The following is a 20,391-nucleotide window of genomic DNA, read 5'->3' as shown; positions in this document are numbered from 1 at the left end:
GTTGGGGCCTAGAGAGATGAGCTGTGCCAGGGAGGGGCAGCCAGAGCTCCTGCGGCTGTAGCTGGAGGAGCACCAGGTGCAGAGGGGAGGGCTCGCCTGGTGAGGGGCGAGTGTAGCAGTGGGTAGGCAGGAGCCCTTCCCATAAAGGAGGCCCTGGAAGTCAGATTTCTCTCCGGCTCCCCCACCCACCACTCCAGGCTGACGGCCACACTCGTCTCCCCTGCTGTAGCTCTGTCTGCAGTGTCTCTGGCTGTTTGTCTGGCAGTGTGTCCGACTGTGTGCCTGCATGCCCCTGGCAGTGTTTTGAGTGGTATGGCTACTTCCTGACTGAGCATCTGACTGTGTCTCTGGCTCTCTCAGTGGCAGTTTTCCTGGGTGTATGCCTGTTTGTGTCTATCAGTTCCTCTGGTATTTCTCTGCCTGTGTGTCAGGCAGTTTCTCTGGCATGGTTTCTGACAGTGTCTCTGGCTCTCCGGCTCTGTTGCTGATGGTTTCTCTGCCTGTGCTGCTTACTCTTTCTCTGATATGTCTGCCTGCGTCTGGCCGAGTCTTTCACAGGGTTTCTTGCGGGCCCTTTGGCTGTGTGTTGGCCGTGTTTCTGGCCGGTTATCTGGTTTGTCTACCTGTTTCTCTGGCTTTGTCTGATCGTGCCCGACACAGTCTCTCCAGTCTGTGTGTGGGCTCTTTTCCTGGGGCTCTGTCTCTTGTTTTGGGCAGTGTCTCTGGCTAGTGTCTTTGCTGTGTGTCTGGCTGTACCTCTGGTAGTGGCCGTGGTTGAGTGTCTGGCAGTGTCCCTCTCTGGATCTCTGCTTCTGTCTTGCTGACAGTCCCCCTCTCTCCTCAGACTGGGGCAGGAGAATCAGGTTTGGAACCTTTCCTGCAGGAAATAGTTATTTCCCTGCCCTCAGGTATGGGCATGTGCTGGGGTGGAGTGGGGTGAGGGCAGCTGGACCCATCCCAGGAAGCAGGACAGCAGGTAGGGGGGCCACTGGATCCATCCTGGCTTCTGGGAACATGTCCTGAGTGTGCTTTGTGTTCCCACATGGGAGCGTGTAGACACTGATGCGTATCTGCTGGGCTGGGGCTCCCAGGCTCCTGGGCTGAAGGACGGGCTGTGGTCCCTGACAGGGAAAACCCCTCATCCTTCTCATGATCCTTAGTGTCCACTAAAGCAAAAGCCACATCTGACCTGGTCACAATGTACCACTGCCCTGGTACCCCGCTGCTCTGTGAACTTCCCAGAGCCCAGTGGGGCAAGACTCACCCGGGGATGGGGGTGGGTAGGGGGAACATGGCAGGGGCAGATCCGAGGGGCTCTCTCCCCAGGAGCGTGGCAGGCGGCCTTTTCTTCAAGGCAATTTGGAGAAGTGTAGACCTCCAATCAAGTTAGAACATCACCCTTTCAGTTTGTGATGTTTATAGCTAATTAGCTAACCTTACCAGTGAAGTTATTTTTTTCCTAGAAAAATGGCCCTAGCATTACCAGTGATCTGTAACCCATCCTGCCTCCAGCGGCTGTAATGAACAACAAACCATTGTAGGTTGCCTTCTACCATCTTCGCAGACCTCTGCCTACAGATGCCAATAATGTTTTCTGTTGCTTGAAGAGGATCCTGAGCCCCATTAAGAAGGGCATTTGGGGGCTTCCCTGGTGGCGCAGTGGTTGAGAGTCCGCCTGCCGATGCAGGGGACGCGGGTTCGTGCCCCGGTCCGGGAAGATCCCACGTGCCGCGGAGCGGCTGGGCCCGTGAGCCATGGCCGCTGAGCCTGCGCGTCCGGAGCCCGTGCTCCGCAACGGGAGAGGCCACAGCAGTGAGAGGCCCGCATACAGCAAAAAAAAAAAAAAAAAAAAGAAGGGCATTTGGGGTCACGGTGCCCTGGCCCTGGGGCTGGGGTTTCCCAGTCTTGCCTGAGAGGAGTGGGGCCCCAGGAGGCTCCTGCCTCGGCTGATGCTGCCCCTTTCCCCGCCGCCCACTCTTTCCCAACAGATGGCTGTTCCTGTCCCGTGGGCCTGTTGTGCCGTCCTTGCTGCTGCTGCTGCCGTGGTCTACGCCCAGAGACACAGTCCACAGGGTGAGTGCTGGGTGGGGGAGCTCCCTGCTGACCCCCTCTGGGAACTGAGCGTGAACCCTCCCCAGCATAGCTGTACTCACCCACCCCAGAGCCACGTGCTGCCGTAGGCTGGCATCGTCACACGTGAACATGAGTCATGTGACACTGATATACGGGGTGACCCACTGACGTCGTCCCGTAAACACAGTCCCCCAGTCACTCCTGGGCGGTCTCATGCTGATGGTATCTCTGGCTTGAGATGATCTGTCCCTCTGCCCACTAGCACTGATACAAGGTACAGGTGGGTGGGATGGGAGTTGGGGGCAGCTAGGGGTAGGGCCCTGTACGGTATCTGGTGAAATGGGGTCCCCTCGGATTTATGGGGGTGCAGTGGGAGGCACTGAGACAGTGGGTAAGAATATTTCTCCTTATCCCAGAAGGAATACAGGGACGGAGGTGGTAGACTGAGAACAAGGTGTGGGGATGGGCAGGGTGACGAGTGGGAGAGGGCTGGCACATCGAGGAAGGGGCCCAGTCAGTGAGCTGGGTTGGCTGGAGGGGGCAGGGATCGCTCAGGCTGCGCCACTGGCAGCCTCCTGCCCTTCCCCTACCACCTGTCCAGTGAGTACTGAGTCCTCACACTCCACGGGGCAAGGAGCTGCACCCCTGCTGGGAAACTTTACCACTAGCCCTTCTGCGTCTGAGGCAGCACCTCAGACAGCCACGTCAGTACGAGGTCTGACCTCGAAATTCCTTGAACGAGGGAGGCTCCAAGTGTAGGGAGCTTCCCCCTTGGTTGTGTCCTGCCCCCCACCTCAGTTGGCTCAGGTAGAGGCAGAGAAGGTGGGGGCATCTCTGGGGCCCAGGCGCAGAACAGACCCTAATGGCTGAGCTCCATGACCCTCAAGGCTGTGGGTTCAAGGAGGGCAGTAGGTCGAGGCTCCTGTGGCCTCTTCCTCATGAGCCCAGCACCGAGGCCCAGAGAGAGCCTGGCCTGCCCCAGGGCTGCTCCGCAGTGGGCAGGGACTGAAGGGACCACCAGGCCAGCCCATCGACCCCCACCTGCAGTCGGCCTGCCTGGGGCTTCTGTGCTGACCAGACCAGCCTAGGCCCGCCAGCGGTCTTTCGCGTTGGCCTCGCCCCTGCCCTGTGTGTGGGCGTAGGCAGCATCTCTGAGAGTGTGAGACTGTCCTTGTGCGTTAGACTGTGTTCTTGTGTGAGCGAGACTGTCCCTGTTTGGGTGTGTTTCTCTGTGTAGTTATATCCTTGTGGGCTGTGCCCTGTGTGTGACATAGTTGATGTGTGACCGTGGCCTTTGTGGGGTTGTGTCCTTGTGGTTTAGACTGTACCCCATGTGTGAAAGTTTGTTAGTTTCTCTTTGTTTCTGTCTCTTCGTGTGTTCGTGTCCCTGTTAAACTGTCTCTCTGTGTGTGAGACCATGTCCCCATGTGACAGTGCCCTTCCTGTGCATGCACATGACCTTTTATCAGGTGTTACCGTCCCTGAAGTGGGACAGTGTCCCTGCGTAGCTGTGACCTTGTGGATGGTTGTCTTGGGTGTGCTTTTTCTTCTTTGTGGTGACTGTCTTCATCCTGTGTGTGGTGATGTGAAGTTGCTTAGGACGCCTGGGGGGACTGTTTCCGGCGTGTGGTCCCCATGTGAGCCCATGTGCACAGGTGTGAGGGAGCTGTCAGCTCTATCCCTGTGTGTTTTCGATGTCCATGACCTCATCCTGTCTCTGTCTCTTATCCTGGCTTCTAACAACCTTTTCACAGCTGATTCCTTTGGAGCATTTGTCACCGCGTCAGGGCCAAGAACCCCATCCTCCCCCTGCTGCTTGATTTAATTTCTGAAATGGACAGCACATCAGTAGGGGCACCCACGGGGTGGGAAGAAAGCTGTCCAGAGACAAAGGATTAAATCACTGCCATCTTTGGAGCTGTTGCATGGCTGTGTGTATTGTAGCAGTTGTGGCACTGTGTGATTGTCATGTCACATTACCCCCTCTGCCTCTGCGTTGTGGCCTGTAGTTGTCATCTGTCATTGTGTTGTCATTTTTTCATTCCAGCCCTGCCCTTACATGGTTGGTTTGTCACTGTTGTCAGGTTGTGTTTCCGTTTCCTTTGTGAGGCAGACAGGGTTCCCCACGTGTTACCCCACTGCCATTGCATTCGTTGTGCTGTTGGGTTGGTTTCCTCATCTTGCGGCTTGTACCTGCCCCCCAGTATTAAAGGCCCATACTGGGGCCGTGTTAGTTCTGAGCTGCTGTTGGTCAGTGTCGATGTGTTGCTGCTGGGACCGTGTTGGCCACGCCCCCTCCATGGCGGTCAGTTTTCAGCCTCCTCCTCAGGCCGCTGGATGCAGTCTCTCTGCTGGGGCGGGGGTGGGGGGGGGCGGGCGGTGTGTGTGCAGAGAGAGGGGCTTGGCGTGTTTCCTGGAAGCTCCAGGTTTTTGGGAGGGAGGCTGGAGGGGGGCTCCGTGGCTAGGGCTGGTGGACTGGGGGGGCTCTATGGCTTGAGCCGTGGACACTGGGCCTCTGGTCAGAGGGAGGCCCCCAGTCAGTCTCTGGTCCAGCCTCACAGCTGTGGCCTCCAAGGCCCCCTGGCCACCACCCTTCCGCCTGTTCATCCTCTGTTCGGCTGGTCCCAGGCCCCACAGACGAGTGGTCAGGTCTGGCTGGGTTTCCTGCTTCCCTCTCCTTTGACAGGGACAGAGAGGCTCAGAGAGGGGTGAGACAGAGACAGGCAGCGGGGGAGAGAGCTGGAGATACAGAGAGATCCCCGGCCCAGGGAGGGTGACCGAGGCAGCAAACAGGGACAGATGTTTCAGCACAGAGAAAAGCAGAACTGGGGAGGGGTCTATAAAGGAGGGAAGGGGGCGGCGGCATGGGGCCGGGGGCGGGGTGGGGTGGGGTATCCCTACCCCCTGCAGTCCTGGTGGTGTTAACAAGTCTAATTAAGAGGCCACTGGCCCAACTTAATTGGCTCGTTAACAGGAATTGCCTCTGAAAATCCCCCAGCTAGGCAGGGTGGCTCTCTGGAGGGGAAATGTGAAGGAGTGTTAACAAGGCATATGGCTGCCACCACCACCCCGCCCCCCTCCCCCTCGCTCTGCCCCTCCCACCCTCACTCCACAGATCTGGCTGGGACCAGGGAAGCATCTGTCCTTCCAGGCTTGGGGGGCAGGATGACGAGGGTAGGTTCGCATCTCCTGGTGCCCACTTCTCTGGGGCTGTCTGTAGAACCGGTGCCTTAGACTTCCTCTGTCCCACTCGCCCCCCCCACCTAGCGCTGCCTCTCGACAGGTGCTCCCTCCGGCCCTTCCACTCCAGTCTCCTGGGCTCTGTCCATCACGCCTGGGTTGCCGAGGCCGGGGCTGGGGTTTGCTTTTGCCTCTGACAGGCCCCTCCTGGGGGCAAGAGAGGAATGGTCAGAGAGCTCCCTCAGTCCCAGCACTCCCCGACCCACACCCTGAGCAGTTCCTGCCTCATGATGATGTTGACAGCTGCTAGGAGTTCCCTAGGGCTCCTGTCCGGGACCCTGCCCATTCTCCCTTCTCCTGCTGCTGCCCCAGCCCTGTGTGGTTGGGAGCGGGGGACTTGTCAGGGACTCAGAGTCAGGGAGAGGGAGAGAGGCAGGACAGAAAGACGAGGATGGGGAAGATGAAGAGATGGGAAGAGACAGAGGGAGGAGTTCAGGAGAGGGGCCCCTCAGCCCCAGCTTGCCTGGGTAGCAGATGTCAGTGACTGGAGCTGGGCCTGTTGGTGGCAAGACGTTGGGGTCATGGGGGTCAGGAAAACTTTTAAAAGGACCTGGGGACTGGAGGTGAACTGGGTCTTCTCTCCCAGCATGCTACACAAACTCTCTACACATACACACACACACACAGTCCCCAGACGTGCACACACACGTACGAATTTGGAGGCACTCACATGCCTGTACCCTTGTACGGCCGCACAGGAATTTTGCATACCCCTCATCTCCCCAGGACACTCACACCGTGAGACTCATAGCGTCTCGGCCTGGACTCCTCACTTTCGCACATTCACGGGCTCTCATCCGTGCACGTTTGCCTGGGGGTCCTGGGCGGGGCTGTGACCTGTGGCTTTTGCCTTGTGCCCTCCCCGGCCCCCACAGAGACACCCCACGTGCAGTACGAACGCCTGGGCTCAGACGTGACTCTGCCGTGTGGGACGGCGAACTGGGATGCAGCTGTGACGTGGCGGGTGAATGGGACAGACCTGGCCCCTGACCTGCTCAACGGCTCTCAGCTCGTGCTCCGTGGCCTGGAACTGGGCCACAGCGGCCTCTACGCCTGCTTCCACCGCGACTCCTGGCACCTGCGCCACCAAGTCCTCCTAAATGTGGGCTGTAAGTGTTACTCCCAGCACCCCTCATTTGACCTCCCACTTCACTCAAGGGCATTGTCCACGAGGCCCAGACCCTTGGCCCGGTTCAAAGCCCCTTCCTGGTGGTAGTGGTGGAGGCCCTGACCCTTGCCCTCTGATCCTATTTGAGCCTGCTCTTCTGACCTCTGAGCCCAGTCTCACCCCGAGTGCGGACCCCTGGCATTTTGCACTTGTATCCACCCCCACTGGAGATCTTTGAGATCCTAAAATCCTGTTCCCTATGACAAGATGGGCACAGGAGGGCTGGCAGGCATGGCCCACCTGGGGCCTGGTGGGGAAGAATCCTAGAGTCACAGCTCCGAGCTGGAGTGGCCTCACTCCACTGTGTCCTCTCACAGGGTCTGGCCCTGAGGACCTTAGGGAAGAAAATGGGGTATACGGTTATGCAGGTAGAGGTGTGGCACTCTGGGAAGCTCCAGGGAAGAAGGAGGGCTTCCTGGAGTGTGAAGCACATGGAGACTTGGAAGATTTGGAAGAAACACTGAAAAAGTTCTTTCTGGCAGAGAGCTGAGTGTGACCATAGGTTTCAGAGGCTGGGAGGGCATGAAAAGGCCACTTGGGTTGGTATAAATGGCAGAAGGTTGCTGAAGGAGGGGACGGGGCAGATCATGATCCTAGAAGCTGGGGAGTGACACGATCAGAGTCATGTTAAAAGGTCCCTCTGTCTGTGCTGAGGGGAGGCAGGTGGATGGGCAAAGGCAGGGCCAGGAAGGAGGCTGTTGCTGGGATGCGGGAGAGATGAGGGGGACCTAGGACCGGGGCATAGAGTTGGGGAAGTTGAGAGGGGGTGATTGGACCTCCAGGAGTTGGTGATGGATTGGAGGTAGGGAGGACAGGAGAATAGAAAGGGGGAGGAGTCAAGACAGCTGGTGGTACCAGTCGCTGCAACAGAGACAAGGTGGAAGGGTCAGCTGGAGGAGGAGATGGCGTGTTCCGTTTACACGGTGTCTCAGTTTTGGTTTCCCTAGAATCAGGTGAGAGTTTGCATACAGGTGGTCTATTTGGCAGGTGACAGAAACATCACAAGGGAATGGGAAAGTGATAGAAAAGGAAGTTAAGCTAGCCATTAAAGGGGGAGTTATCTAGCCACTGCTTCTGGGCAACTGGCGCTTAACCCGCTGGGGGAGCCCTGGGAGCCGAGGCAGAATGTGTGCCTCAGAGTTCTCCTGCCTGGGGAGTGCGGGGCCTCAGATGCTTATACACTAAGGGGTCGGGGTGGGGCTGCTTTAATTCCCCAGCACTTTTGGCCTGATGCCCTGACAGGCAATGCAGGTTTTGGTGGCCAAAGAAAGCTCTGAGGCAAATAACTGCAGAAGCGGTCAGCGGGTACGGGTGAGGGATCTGCGGCACCACCATCTGCTGTAGACATGTTGGGTTGTGGTCCCCGGGGGACAGCCGGGAGTTGATGGCTGGTAGCCAGTGAATCTAAGGGTCTGGGACTCGGGGAGAGAGGCCTGTGCTGGAGATGGGAATTTGGGGGGGGGTTGTCAGCATTAACTCTCTGGGAGGGGGTGAGATGGCCAAGGGTGAGATTGTGGGGTAAGGAGAGAAGAGGACCCAGAACCCAGCCCTGAAGACCATCACTGTAAAAGGGGTTGATGGAAGAAACGAGCCACAAAAAGAGATGAAAGATCACAAGGAGCCAGCAGGAAGGTAGAAGGAAGAGCAGGTGAGTGTGATTCCGAGGAGGCATTTGCAGAATCGGGACGGTGAGGTTATCAGTGTTGCTGGCGGTCGTCTGGGCAGGCCTCTGGAGCTCAGCCAGGGGCACCAACTGACAGAGTAAATACTCTGAAAATAGTTTCTTTTCTTCTTGAGCCAAGGATTCAAGCTTCTCCGGCCTCATCCCACTTGGGTGATGCACCCCACTGTCTGAAGATGGTTTCTTTACTCCTGGGAGATACTGAGGGGAGGAGATGCTTGAGGGACCTGGGAGCAGGCCCTTTCCCCACTATCAGGAGACTGGTGTGGACAACCGTGGGAAATGTTAGGCTGAAGTGTTGCTCGGGGTCCGCCACAACACTGACCCGTCAGTGGGGCTAGAGGAGAGGTACACGTATGTTTTGGTAGGGATGTTCCTTTCCCCACAGAAAAGCTTTTTTATGTGTTTAAACTGGAGAGATGGCAGTCATCACGAAACGCCTTAGTTGCAAACCGAGGGTGGAGTGACCCCTGTCGGCCAGCTTGAGATATGCAGGATCAGCCCACCAGAGTCCTCCCTGGCCCACCACAGGGTGTGTTAGAAGTGAACCACGCAGCCTAGCCCTGGGCCCTTACATGGGGAAAAGGCCATATATTGAGTGGCATGCAAGGAGTATGAGGCCAACTTGGTACAAGTCACCCATACCCTTGTCTTCTCAGTTCGAGTCCCAGAAGTCCTCAGGATGGACAAGGCTGGATGTGATGGCTGGGCCTTGGTGGCTCTGGGCCCCCATTCCTGATGACTCGATTTTCTTTGAGAGGTCATTGGAAGGGGATTGGGTCTAGATGTAATGCCTGCAGCCATACCCACAGCTGCCCTTTGTGACCAGAGCCCAGACCTTTTTTTTAATAAGTTTTTAAATTAATTAATTAATTTATTTATTTATTTATTTTTGGCTGTGTTGGGTCTTCGCAGCAAGCAGGGGCCACTCTTCATCACGGTGCACGGGCCTCTTACTATCGCGGCCTCTCTTAGTTGCGGAGCACAGGCTCCAGACGCACAGGCTCAGTAGTTGAGGCTCACGGGCCTAACTGCTCCACGGCATGTGGGATCTACCCAGACCAGGGCTTGAACCCATGTCCTTTGCATCGGCAGGCAGATTCTCAACCACTGCGCCACCAGGGAAGCCCCAGACCTTTTATATATAGTGCTGACCACTCCCCAGGCCCTGCCTGTCAGAGGAGAGCTGGCCATGAGTTGGCTGTAGCATTAGTTACAGATACTTATCTCTCATTGCCTTGTTTCCTTCTAAAGAGTTGGTCAGAGGAACAGGGGACATTAACCATGATTGTTTCAGTCACTTTATATTAGTAACAAGAGACTGGGTTTGGCAACACTCAATATCAAATTATCCTTCTCGCCAGTGCTCAGAGAACAGGACAGAGCTACCCCTGATTTGTGGGCCATTCAAACTAAAAATTATTCAGTATTTATCCTAAACATGTAAGATTTTCATGTCTCTATTTCCAAGGGAACCTGATCATAAAAATATTCCGTTGGAAGTCCCCTTAACCAGGCTGATCCCTGAACTGCTTCCTCCTGACCCACCTTCCTGCCCTCAGGCAGATGGTCACAACCAGCAAGGAGGCCCCTACCCGGGGTGATGAAAGGATCTCCCACATTAGGAAACAGGATCGCAAGGTTCCTTTTAGTAGCATCCTTTTGTTTCCTTAGACACTGCTAATTCCATGTCATTCTGATTTTAAGCTGAAATAAATCAGAGATTAAGTGACTAATTTTAAATAGACAGTTCTTTGTCCAGTTTTAAAATATTTGTATTTGATGGGTCAGGACAGGAACTCCCGAACCCCTGGTTCAGCATCGCTTCCTCCTCAGCTCTGTTTGGTGGGGAAGGAGAGAGCAGCCTGTGGTTGAAGAAGAAATTGGAGAGAAAAGACGGGTAGAAGGCGGGCATTTAGGAGTCCAGAAGTTGGGGTGCCTTGAGGGATGTCACGAGATAAGGTTAGCACAGGCCGTGGGCCTTGAATGCCAGGCAGGAGGAGGAGTGTGGGTGCGGCCCGGGGAGGGCTGGAGCTGCAAGGGTCACCCCACCCCGCCTGGCCTGATCTGGCCTGGCCAGGGGTGTGGGCAGCCTGCCCCTCCTCCTCTCTGAGCCGGCGGGCAGGTCTCGTGCATGCCGGGGGCTCCAGCCCAGGCGGGCTGGCGAGATGAGAGGAAAAACATGCGGTTTGGTGGGCTGGACATGGAAAAACAAGCCAGTTAGGAAAACAAACAAATCCTGGGCCAGCGGGGGTATACGCACGCATGCACACGCACACACAGCCCCATGTGGGACTCAGGGACACCCTGCCACGGGCTGATGCTGTCACTTGGGCATCTCAGGAGCCCCCATGGGGGCAACTCAGGAAGTCTGGGCATCCAGGAGCATGCCTGTATGTGATATCATGACACGTATGCGTATGGGCTTTTGCTCACACACAGCCTCTAACACGCTCTCACACGGTGTTCAGCTCATACGTGTGCACACGCTTGGAATTCTGGGCACCTTCCCACACCCACCATTTGAAAAATGCATTCAGACCTAAGTTCCGTCTCATACTCAGGGTCTCAGGTTTGTAGTCCTGCTGTCACTGTTTCACACACAACAGCGCATTTACACGCATTTGCACGGAGGACCTCAGCCACACAGCCTCACACGTGTAGGCAATCCCTAAGTCACACAGCCTCACCCCGAGCCCCACACAAATGCAGTCACCCGGCCACGCACAGCCAATCGCAGTGACGCTGCTGCGGAGTCCCAGTTACACACAGGAAGCCTCTCGGAGTTACGCACACAGCCTCACAATGGCCGTCTCTTACAAACAGCTTCTCCCCTGACTTGCAGCGCGCTCCCAGCAGGCCTCCTCACTGCATACTGTCCCACAGCCTCACACTTGGTCTCTCTCAGCACCCCCACCTCCGCCCACCCGGCCGCTCAGCTGGGCTCCAGCTGCAGCAAGTCACTCCTTTTCTTCCTTTTCTTTGTTTTTCTTTCCTCCTTTTCCCTCTGAGAAACCTGGTCCCTGTCAGGAAACCCAAGCCCTTCCCTACTCAGGGCCCAGGGCCAGGCAAGAGTAGCCAGATGACAGACAAAGCCCTGCCTGCCCTCCCCCCCGCCCCCCATGACCTGCCCAGTCAGAGAGGGGAACTGGTTTTGGGGGGGATGTCTGAGGGGAGACGGGTCCGAGGGGAGAGAGGACGGTCAGAGGGAAATGGAGGAAACCAGCCAGTGGGGAGGCTGGGCGGGGGCGGGGGCCTGCGGGTCCAGTGCCATGGCCCGCTCTGCCCTCCGAAGAGTCCCAGGTGGCAGGGAGCTGACTCTGCAGGCTTCAGTCCCCCCCCCCCCCGCCCCCCGCCCAGTGCCCTTCTCCTTTGAAGCTGGGGGTAAGGGAGGGTGGTGGTAGGAGGGGGCAGTGGAGGCTTCTCAGCCAACCTTGGAATGTCCTTTCCTCCTGGGGTGGCTGCCAACTCCGGCCTGGCCCACAGGCCCCCACGAGGCGCTTCCTGTGTCCTTGCCCCCCCCCCCACCATGCCTCTGTGTCCCTGGGCAGATAGGCACGGCGTACGTGAGGCGCGCAGAATGAACATGGAAGAGACACAAGATGGACGTGGGGCCAGGAAGGCTTCCCGGGGGAGGCAGGCGGCAGCGGGCAGAAAGCAGGCTGCCCCTCGTGCAGGCTCAGCTGGCCTCCAGCTCTCCCTTGCAGGCCAGGGGCTGGAGCCACCTCTGCCCACAGCGTAGCCCACGCCACCTGCCACATACAAGCTCCCCTCATGCCTCTCTGACGCCTTCATCTCTCCTGCTGCAAAGCCAGATTGGGCCCTGGGGGTTCGGCCCCAATACATACATACTTCACATATACTGGACGTGTACATGCAGTCACACACAGCCATTCACAATCCCGTGCACACTGGATGGAAGCCCACGGCTCCCCAAGTATCACCACGGCCACTCAGCAAGCGTGGACATGCACTCCCCCTCACCGTCCCTGGCTTATTGAGCTGCCCCCCTCCCATTTCCTGTCCACCTGTCAGGCAGAGGGCGGGGTGGGGGGGCACAGGAGGGAGGTGTCAGTGTCCCTGGAGCCGTGGACGGACATGCCTTGCCTGGGTCAGATCACAGAAGCTGCCTCCTTCCAGGAACCTGAGCCGGCTGTCCTCATGCCTTACCGAATGCCCGAGGGTGGGACAGCTGGTCTAAGTGCTCACAGCAGCAAAAAGAGTGGTAAGACAGCAGAGAGAACTTCCCAAGTATGTGTGTGTGGTCGTGTTGGTGGGTATCCCCGTCCTGGTGTTTAGTACCAGCTCTGGCTTGCTGTGTGACCACAGGTAGGTTCCCATCCCTCTCTGGCCCTCCGCGTTCCCCAGAGTAAAGGCAGGTGCTGACCACATAAAGGGCTGCTTTTTTCTTTTTTAAAATAAATTTATTTATTTATTTATATTTGGCTGTGTTGGGTCTTCGTTGATGCGCTCGGGCTTTCTCTAGTTGTGGCGAGTGGGGGCTACTCTTTGTTGCAGTGCACGGGCTTCTCACTGCAGTGGCTGCTCTTGTTGCGGAGCGCCGGCTCTAGGGTCATGGGCTTCAGTATTTGTGGCACACGGGCTCAGTAGTTGTGGCTCGCAGGTTCTAGAGTGCAGGCTCAGTTGTGGCGCACGGGCTTAGTTGCTCCGCTGCATGTGCGATCTTCCCGGACCAGGGCTCAAACCCATGTCCCCTGCATTGGCAGGTGGATTCTTAACCACTGCATCACCAAGGAAGTTTCCTAAAGGGCTTCCTTAGGGGTCTGTGATGGAGAAGCTGGGGGCTGGGGCTGGGGTGAGGTACACACCAAGGGAACAGCAGCTTCCTCTCTGCACACACATGCAGTCACACATAGACATGTGCTCTGAGAGCCACACACATAGACATTCCTACATACGTACCCACATTCCATCACACGTCACTCATTCACGTCACACACAGACACATATGTGACATGTATGCATATGAACAGCCGCCCAGTGCTGTCGTTCATGTGGAGCCACCAGGCCTGTCCTCGTGTTTCTCATTCTCTCCCGAGGGGAAGCCTGGGATGTCTCTTCTCCAGGGAGTGCACCCTGATCACCCCACCAACCAGAGGACCCGGTCAAGAACCCCCCTTGGCCTCTGTTGCACAATCTTCCTCTGGAAATGGACGCAGTGTGGCAGGAGATTTGGGGCTGGGGCCGATTCCCCCAGACATCACCTCCATCCTGTGATCGATGAGCTGAGGCCTGCAGCCCCCTGCTCCCCACGTTCCCGCCTCCATTGAGCAGGTGGGGGGGCTCTCTCCATACAGCCCTTGTTTTCCTTTAATTAAACATCTGGCTCTCTGTGGCCTGGGAAGCCTCAGACCCTCGCTGACAGCACTCTCCCCCCGCCATCTCTGGCATTGCTGATGGGTTGAAGGGGGAGAGCTGGGGTTCTGGGGCCCACCTGTCCCCACACTAACGCAGGGGACTGGGGGCTCCAAGAATGTCCTGACTGTGCTGTCCTCACCCCCAGTGCCGCCGCGGGAGCCCGTACTCAGCTGCCGCTCCAACACTTATCCCAAGGGCTTCTACTGCAGCTGGCATCTGCCCTCTCCCACCTACATCCCCAACACCTTCAATGTGACTGTGCTGTGAGTAGATGCACCTGTGACCTGGTTCCGACCCTGACCTCTGACCTCTCCCCCGGCCCCCCACCATGCCCTCAGTCCAGACCCTAGCCCAGCCTTGGGCTTGACCTTCCCCCAGCCTCTGCCCTACCCGACCTTGACGTTGGTAACGGTGCCTGGGCTTCATCCCTCCCCAGGCATGGCTCCAAGATTATGGTCTGTGAGAAGGACCCGGCCCTCAAGAACCGCTGCCACATCCGCTACATGCACCTGTTCTCCACCGTCAAGTACAAGGTCTCGATAAGTGTCAGCAACGCTCTGGGCCACAACACCACAGCTATCACCTTCGATGAGTTCACCATTGGTGCGTGGGGAGGGGGCGGGTCCCCGCTGCATGCTCCAGTGGGAGTAAGTGGATGTTTGCCAACGTGTATATGAGCATTGGTGGGGGTGTCCACATTGTGTGCCCAGGTATATGTGGAACGTATAATGTGTACACATGTGCGTGGCATGCATATACCCGTGAACATCTGAGTGGATGTCCTTCACCTGCCGGGGCCAAGAGACCTCTCCAGCGGCTCTTCCCATCGTCTCTCTGGCTCCCAGAGCATGCAGGAGGGGGAGGGGGGCAGGCTGGGCCAGACCCCTGTGCAGCTGCAGCCTCCACTCCCCCCCCCCCACGTTAATGGCTTCCTTACGGCCTGTGATGAACGAGGTGTCAGAACAGGAGACAGGACTGGGACAGATACCGCCCTCCCCCCACCCCCATCCCAGCCAGACCCTGCCCCATCCCAGCCAGACCCTGTGCCTCCGCCTGCCCCCACCCCAGCATGGCTGGATCCCCAGCCAGTCTCTTGCTATGTGAGCTGGGCCCTTAGATGCTCTCATCAGATTCTCAGCCCACTTCCAACCCAGATCTGCAACACCTGTGGACTGTCTTTTACCTTTGACCCACAAAGCAGCTTCAAACCCAGCCTCTTCCAAGCTAGGCCGTGTCTCAGTTTGGAGCTGGAAAAGTTGAGGTGAAAAGCCAGGCTTGGGGCAGTGTATGATGCTGGTACAGGCTGAGGCGATCCAGGTGATGACGAGGGTAGTGGAAGGGCATGACATAGGCCTGGTAATTGGGGTGCTGGTCATCATGAGGATGGGGTTGATGATGGGATGAAATTTAGGATGTTGATAGCATGAGCTGGTGACAGTGACTGTAGTGACCGTCATTGGTGATGACAGGGATGTGAAAGGTGGAAGTAATGAGATGGTTGTTAACGGTGGTTGCCAAAATGGACAACAGAGAAGAGCGATGATTACTGATGTGCATTGGTTGACATGGCGGCTGGGGTTGACGAAACGGGGTTGTTCCAAGAGATCAGTGTGGTGCTGAAGCTGTGTTTCCTCAACAGTGAAGCCTGACCCTCCAGAAAACGTGGTAGCCCGGCCAGTGCCCAGCAACCCTCGCCGGCTAGAGGTGACATGGCAGACCCCCTCGACCTGGCCTGACCCCGAGTCCTTTCCTCTCAAGTTCTTTCTGCGCTATCGACCCCTCATCCTGGACCAGTGGCAGCATGTGAGTACCCTGCCCAGATCCCGAGAGCCTGAACCAGAGCCACACGGTGTGGGAGGCCCCTGTATCCCTGCTGCCGGCTGTTCCCATGTGAAGCCTGAGGGCAGTCAGAGAGGCTTTCCGGGGGAAAGAAGGGACCAGGTGGGCCTGGAAGGATGGATGGAGCTGAGGGAGGTGTCCTGATCTAAGGTCCTTAGGGGTTCCTGGTGACCCCCATTAGGGCAACAGGAACGCATCTGTCGTTGTGGCGCCGCATGGTAGTGGAGAGAAATGCTGGGAGGCAGATGGCAGGCAGTGTTTCCCTTTTCTTACCTCTGGCTTCAGCCCTGATCAGACATCTCCCTCTTACACTCTGGGCCAGGCTCTGAGCCTGTGCTGGACCCAAGGGGCACGATAGTCCCTGTCCTCAAGGACTCACAGATGGGCTCAAGGGGTCAGAATCAGGCAATAGAGTCAAGCTCAATCCAGGGTGTGAGCTCAGGCCGTGATTAGTGTCATGGCTCCCCAAAGTCAAGTCCACCTTAGAGGTCAGCTTAAAGTTATGGGTCAGAAGGTGGTCTGGACCGGGAACGAAGCAGTGGACAGGGGGCTGTGGTCTGGGATATTGATCAAGCTACGAGAGTGAGCTCTGGGGAGCAGCCAGGGGCTTGGGGCAGACTTGAGTTTCTCTCTCCTTGAGGGCCCTGGGCCCATAGGGCTGTGGGCTCTATGTGGCCCATAGGGCTGTGGGCTCTATGTGGCCCATAGGGCTGTGGGCTAGGTCTGGGGCTGGGAAGGTGCGCCCTGGGGCAACCCAGGCTGGCACCCAGGGTCAACCTGTGCCCCCACTGCATCCACCTGGTTCCAACCTCATCTCCTCCTGCGCCTCTCCCAGCTGGCCTTTAAAGCGCGTAATTCGATTCCAGGGCGCCTGTCCTGGTTGCAGGCCTGGCTCCCACAAAGGCTGCTTACATGCTCATATGTTCCCTGACAGAGTCCGGAGTCCCTCCCGCCTGGCCAGCTGCCCGCGACTAATGCATCGCTAATAACCAGGGTCTAGTTTCACAAGCCCCCCCCTCCTGCTAACTAGCTACAGGCAGCAGCCCTGCGCGTCGCAGTGCACACGCCTTGCAGTGGACCTGGCACACTGCCTACCACACACACACGGGAACATGCACGCACACACGTGGCCCCCAGCAGGAACCATGCTCCCTACGTGCGTGTGACTAACATGCCAAGGCGACCCACTGGCCTGCACCGTGGGCAGAGCTGACCCCAACGCTGAGGCGGGCAGAGCAAAATATGTGGGCTCTGTGGCAAGAACATGAGTGGCCTGTGGCACAAGTTATCCCTGCTCCATGTCACATTGGTATTGTGGTTGGCTAGATTTATGGCTCTTTTGAACTTGAGTTTTGCTCTGAACAGAATGGACTCTCCCTAGTCCTTAAGCTTGGAGAGAGGCAGGTGTATGATTGGGAGGGGCAGTGGAGGGGAGAGCAGAGAAAAACATCACTTGGATTTTCAGGAGGATGTGAGAGATACAGGTCAGGAATTACACAAGAATGGGCACCGTGAGGTCTGGCAGGGGCTGTCTCAGCATGGACAAGGGGGAGGTGAGTACTGGGACCCAGCATGGATTCCCTGCATCTTCTGCTCTGGGCCTAACTCAGCAGGAAGGCTGGGAGGGCATGTTTGATGTCTGCTGCCACAGACTGGATGGAGGACTCCTAGGAAAGGCGGATGCCAGCAACTAGGGAATTCCTGACAGTTGTGGAGCCATTCTCTTAAGGGGGTGGATTAAGGGATCAGTGACAACCTAACAAGAAGGGCCCAGGCCTAGGAGATGTGGCTTCCAGGAGGGCACTGTGCTTCTAGGCTACATTCCTAGAGGTATGGTTGGTTGCCCACCGTAAGCCCACCAATGAGGTGGTAATTTGATCTGCTCCCCATGGCCCTCTCCCTTTGGGGAAAGACAGATGTGGAGATCCGGGGGACAGAATCAAAGGAGGGGGCCCGAGGGTCAAATCCTGGGAAGAGGGAGAAGGAGCGGAATGAGCTAGGGCTACTTAGCCAGAGGGGGTTTTTGCAGAGCAGAAGGGGCCTGGGGAACCAGAGGTGGAACTGGGTCCCAACTCCAGGAGAGGGGGGTCTCTGGGGCCCACCGATCTTCCAGGGCTGGGAGTAGAACTTAACTGAGCCCAGATCTGGGCCCAAAATGGCTCTCATACCGACTCTGGCCTTTTCCAGTACCTCCTATCTCAGGCTCACAACCCCTGGAGGAACTGGGAGGCTTTCCTGCCCCACTTGGACCCAGCTGCCCACACACGAATCCACATACACACACGCACATGGGCTCACAGACTGTCAGGTCAGGTAGCCTAGACCCTGGTTTTCTTGGGGGAAGAGTGTAACAGGGACCAAAAATGCCCTGAAGCCAGACGTGGCCCAGAGCAGGGGCGGGGGGGGGCCCTCCTCCGCCCCTGCCGGCTGCCCCTGTTTACGAGGCGCCTTAATGAGGCGGCGGGTGCCGCTGAGATGAACCAGAGCCCAGCCTGGGCCTGGGAGGGGCGCCGGACAGGCAGGCCAGCCTGGAGGGTGCGGGGAGACCCTCAGGATGGGGCCGGCCAGGGCAGGGGTGGGGTGGCCATGCCTCCAGGAGGAAATGGAGCAGCTGTCCTGCTGTCCTGCCGCGCCAGGAGCTGCCCCCCCCACCCCTTTTCCACCTCAGGCAGGGCGATGACTGTAAGTGAGGCCACCCTGAGGGGGAAACCCCGCCGGGGCCAGGCTGGTGGGTGCACCGGGCATCTGGGAGCCCAGGCTCTGAGCTGGAACCCGTGGTAACGACAGAGCTGGCTGAAGTCTCTCTGGTGCTCACCATGTGCCTGAGTCCTCGTTACAACCCTGTGAGAGCGATCATTAACGCCATTTTACAGATGAGGACCGCAGGGCATGTGGAAGTTAGGTAACTTAGTCACCTAGTTAGTAGGGGATGGAGCTAAAATTTGGACTCGGGCAGCCTAGCTCCATGCCTGCGTTTGTAACCTTCCCTTTAAACAGCTCCTTGATGGAGTGGGAGAGGGCAGCACAACATCACGCCTGTCTCACCCCATTCCTCTTGTCGCCTCCAGCTGGAACTGAAGTCGGGGCTGGGCTGGGGCTAGTGAGAGAGCTGGGGTGACAGCAGAGTGAAGACACTGATTAAAGTCCTCCTCACTCTCCCCTCGGGGCATTTCTCATCTCCTTAAAGATCTCCTCCCCCAGGACTGTCTTTGCTCCCTGTTGGTGGGCGGGGTGGGGGGGGTGCGGTCTCCTCCCGGAGAAGTCTTCACTCTCCCAGGGATATTCTCAGTGTCCTCCCCCCAGGGTCCGCCGTCCCTATACACTCCCACCCCGTGATTTGGCTGCAGGTGGAGCTGTCGGATGGCACGGCGCACACCATCACGGACGCCTACGCTGGAAAGGAGTACATCATCCAGGTGGCCGCCAAGGACAATGAGATTGGGACGTGGAGTGACTGGAGTGTGGCCGCCCACGCCACACCCTGGACCGAGGAGCCACGACACCTCACCACCGAGGCCCAGGCCCCCGGTGAGCCCGCCCCCTGGCCTCCCTCCTTCTCCTCCCGGGACTTGGAGCACCTGCCCCAGGGGTCTCCACAGTCTGTGGGGCTGGCGCACTCCCGTCGGTCTGTCCAGCCCCTGCTGTCACTCGTCCTTGCTGTCTGCACATTCTCGGTAGGGGCCTCTGATGGAGGGGGCCTCTGGGTGCCTTGGGGAAGCAAAGACCTGCCTGATGGGTGAGGCAGGGGCTGTCTGACAGGAGAGGCAGCCCTGGTCTGACAGGAGAAGCAGGAGCAGTGTGCCTGTGGACCCCAGATGGAGGTGGGACTCCAGCCCCGGCCCGGCCCGGCTCTGAGTTTCCCCCGTGTTCCCCAGAGACCACGGCCAGCACCACCAGCTCCCTGGCACCCCCGCCTACCACGAAGATCTGTGACCCCGGGGAGCTGGGCAGCGGCGGAGGACCCTCGGCGCCCTTCTTCATCAGTGTCCTTGTCACCCTGGCCCTGGCTGCCGCTGCCGCCGCTGCCGGCAGTCTCCTGATCTGGTAAGTGGAGTGAGGCTGGGTGGTGGAGGGGAGCCCGAGGGGACCCCGACCCCACCCTCTTCCCTCACAGCCTCCTGCCCTGTCCCCCCAGAGCCCGGCATCCCGTGAGGACATGCCAGTGCACCTGCAGAGGAGCAGGAGGCCGGAGCTGAGCCTGAAGACCCTGGTTTCTATTTTGCACACGGGCAGGAGGACCTTCGGCATTCTCTCGAGACACAATTTGTAGAGACCCCGGCAGGCCCGGGCCTGCCGCCCCCCAGCCCCGCCACACCACGCCGGCCCCCCTCCCTGCTCAGGGCAGGGGGCCATGCAGCTAACCCACCCACCAAAGAGCACCCACACCTCCGTCCTAAGCCCTGGGGCTGGGCCCTCCAACGCCAGCGACTCCCAGGAGCCCTTGGGGGGCCTGAGGGGAGCCCCTCACATCACAGTCTCGCCTCCTGTCCCAGCCTCCTGTCTGTTCCAGGGTCTCTGTTGCCACCATCAGATTATAAGCTCCTGGCGCTGGGGGGGCCCGGCCATCCCCTTCCCCCGGCACCCACACTTTTCAGTGCCCCGCCTCCGCCCCTGTTTTGTACGACCCTCCCCTTTTCCTGCTCCTGCCCCGCAGTATTTAATGCCCTGTCAGTCCCCTGTAGTCTGACTCAGTGGTAACTTGCTGTATTTGAATTTTTTACAGATGTATATACGGGGGTGGGGGGTTCTCATTAAACGTCACCATTTCATGAGTCCTTGGACCGGACCCACTTTGGGAGGGTAGCCCTTGTCCAAGGACCTCTCCCCTTCCAGGCCTGGAGAAGGGAAGCAGTTAGAGCTGGAGAGAGACAGCCCTCTCCAGACAGGTGGGGAGAGGCAGCTCAGCTCTCAGGCAGGTGTGTCCGTGGACGGGGCTTCCCGCCTCTTTGGAGGGTAGAGCTCCCTGGAGGCCACGGGCAGAGTTTTGGGGAACGAGGGGTGCCAGTGAGGC

General features: G+C 58.1%; 1 protein-coding gene across 2 annotated transcripts in view; it reads left to right on the top strand.

Moving 5' to 3' along the window:
* Positions 1-20,164, top strand: part of CNTFR (ciliary neurotrophic factor receptor) — a 38,093-nt gene extending 17,929 nt beyond the window's left edge. The window contains exons 2-9 of one of the 2 annotated variants that reach the window (XM_030832740.2): positions 1,989-2,073; positions 6,189-6,422; positions 13,687-13,804; positions 13,978-14,144; positions 15,181-15,344; positions 18,728-18,908; positions 19,256-19,424; positions 19,516-20,164. In XM_030832740.2, the coding sequence (XP_030688600.1) occupies positions 1,989-2,073; positions 6,189-6,422; positions 13,687-13,804; positions 13,978-14,144; positions 15,181-15,344; positions 18,728-18,908; positions 19,256-19,424; position 19,516 (1,119 nt within the window). In that variant the 3' untranslated portion in view covers positions 19,517-20,164. The remainder of the gene's footprint in view (positions 1-1,988; positions 2,074-6,188; positions 6,423-13,686; positions 13,805-13,977; positions 14,145-15,180; positions 15,345-18,727; positions 18,909-19,255; positions 19,425-19,515) is intronic. The other variant, XM_030832737.2, reaches the window with a different exon arrangement.
* Positions 20,165-20,391: the final 227 nt, after the last annotated feature.

This window comes from Globicephala melas, chromosome 6, assembly GCF_963455315.2.
Source record: "Globicephala melas chromosome 6, mGloMel1.2, whole genome shotgun sequence".
Lineage (NCBI taxonomy): Eukaryota > Metazoa > Chordata > Mammalia > Artiodactyla > Delphinidae > Globicephala > Globicephala melas.
Note: the sequence above shows the minus strand (reverse complement) of the source record. Positions and strands in the feature narration are given on the sequence as shown.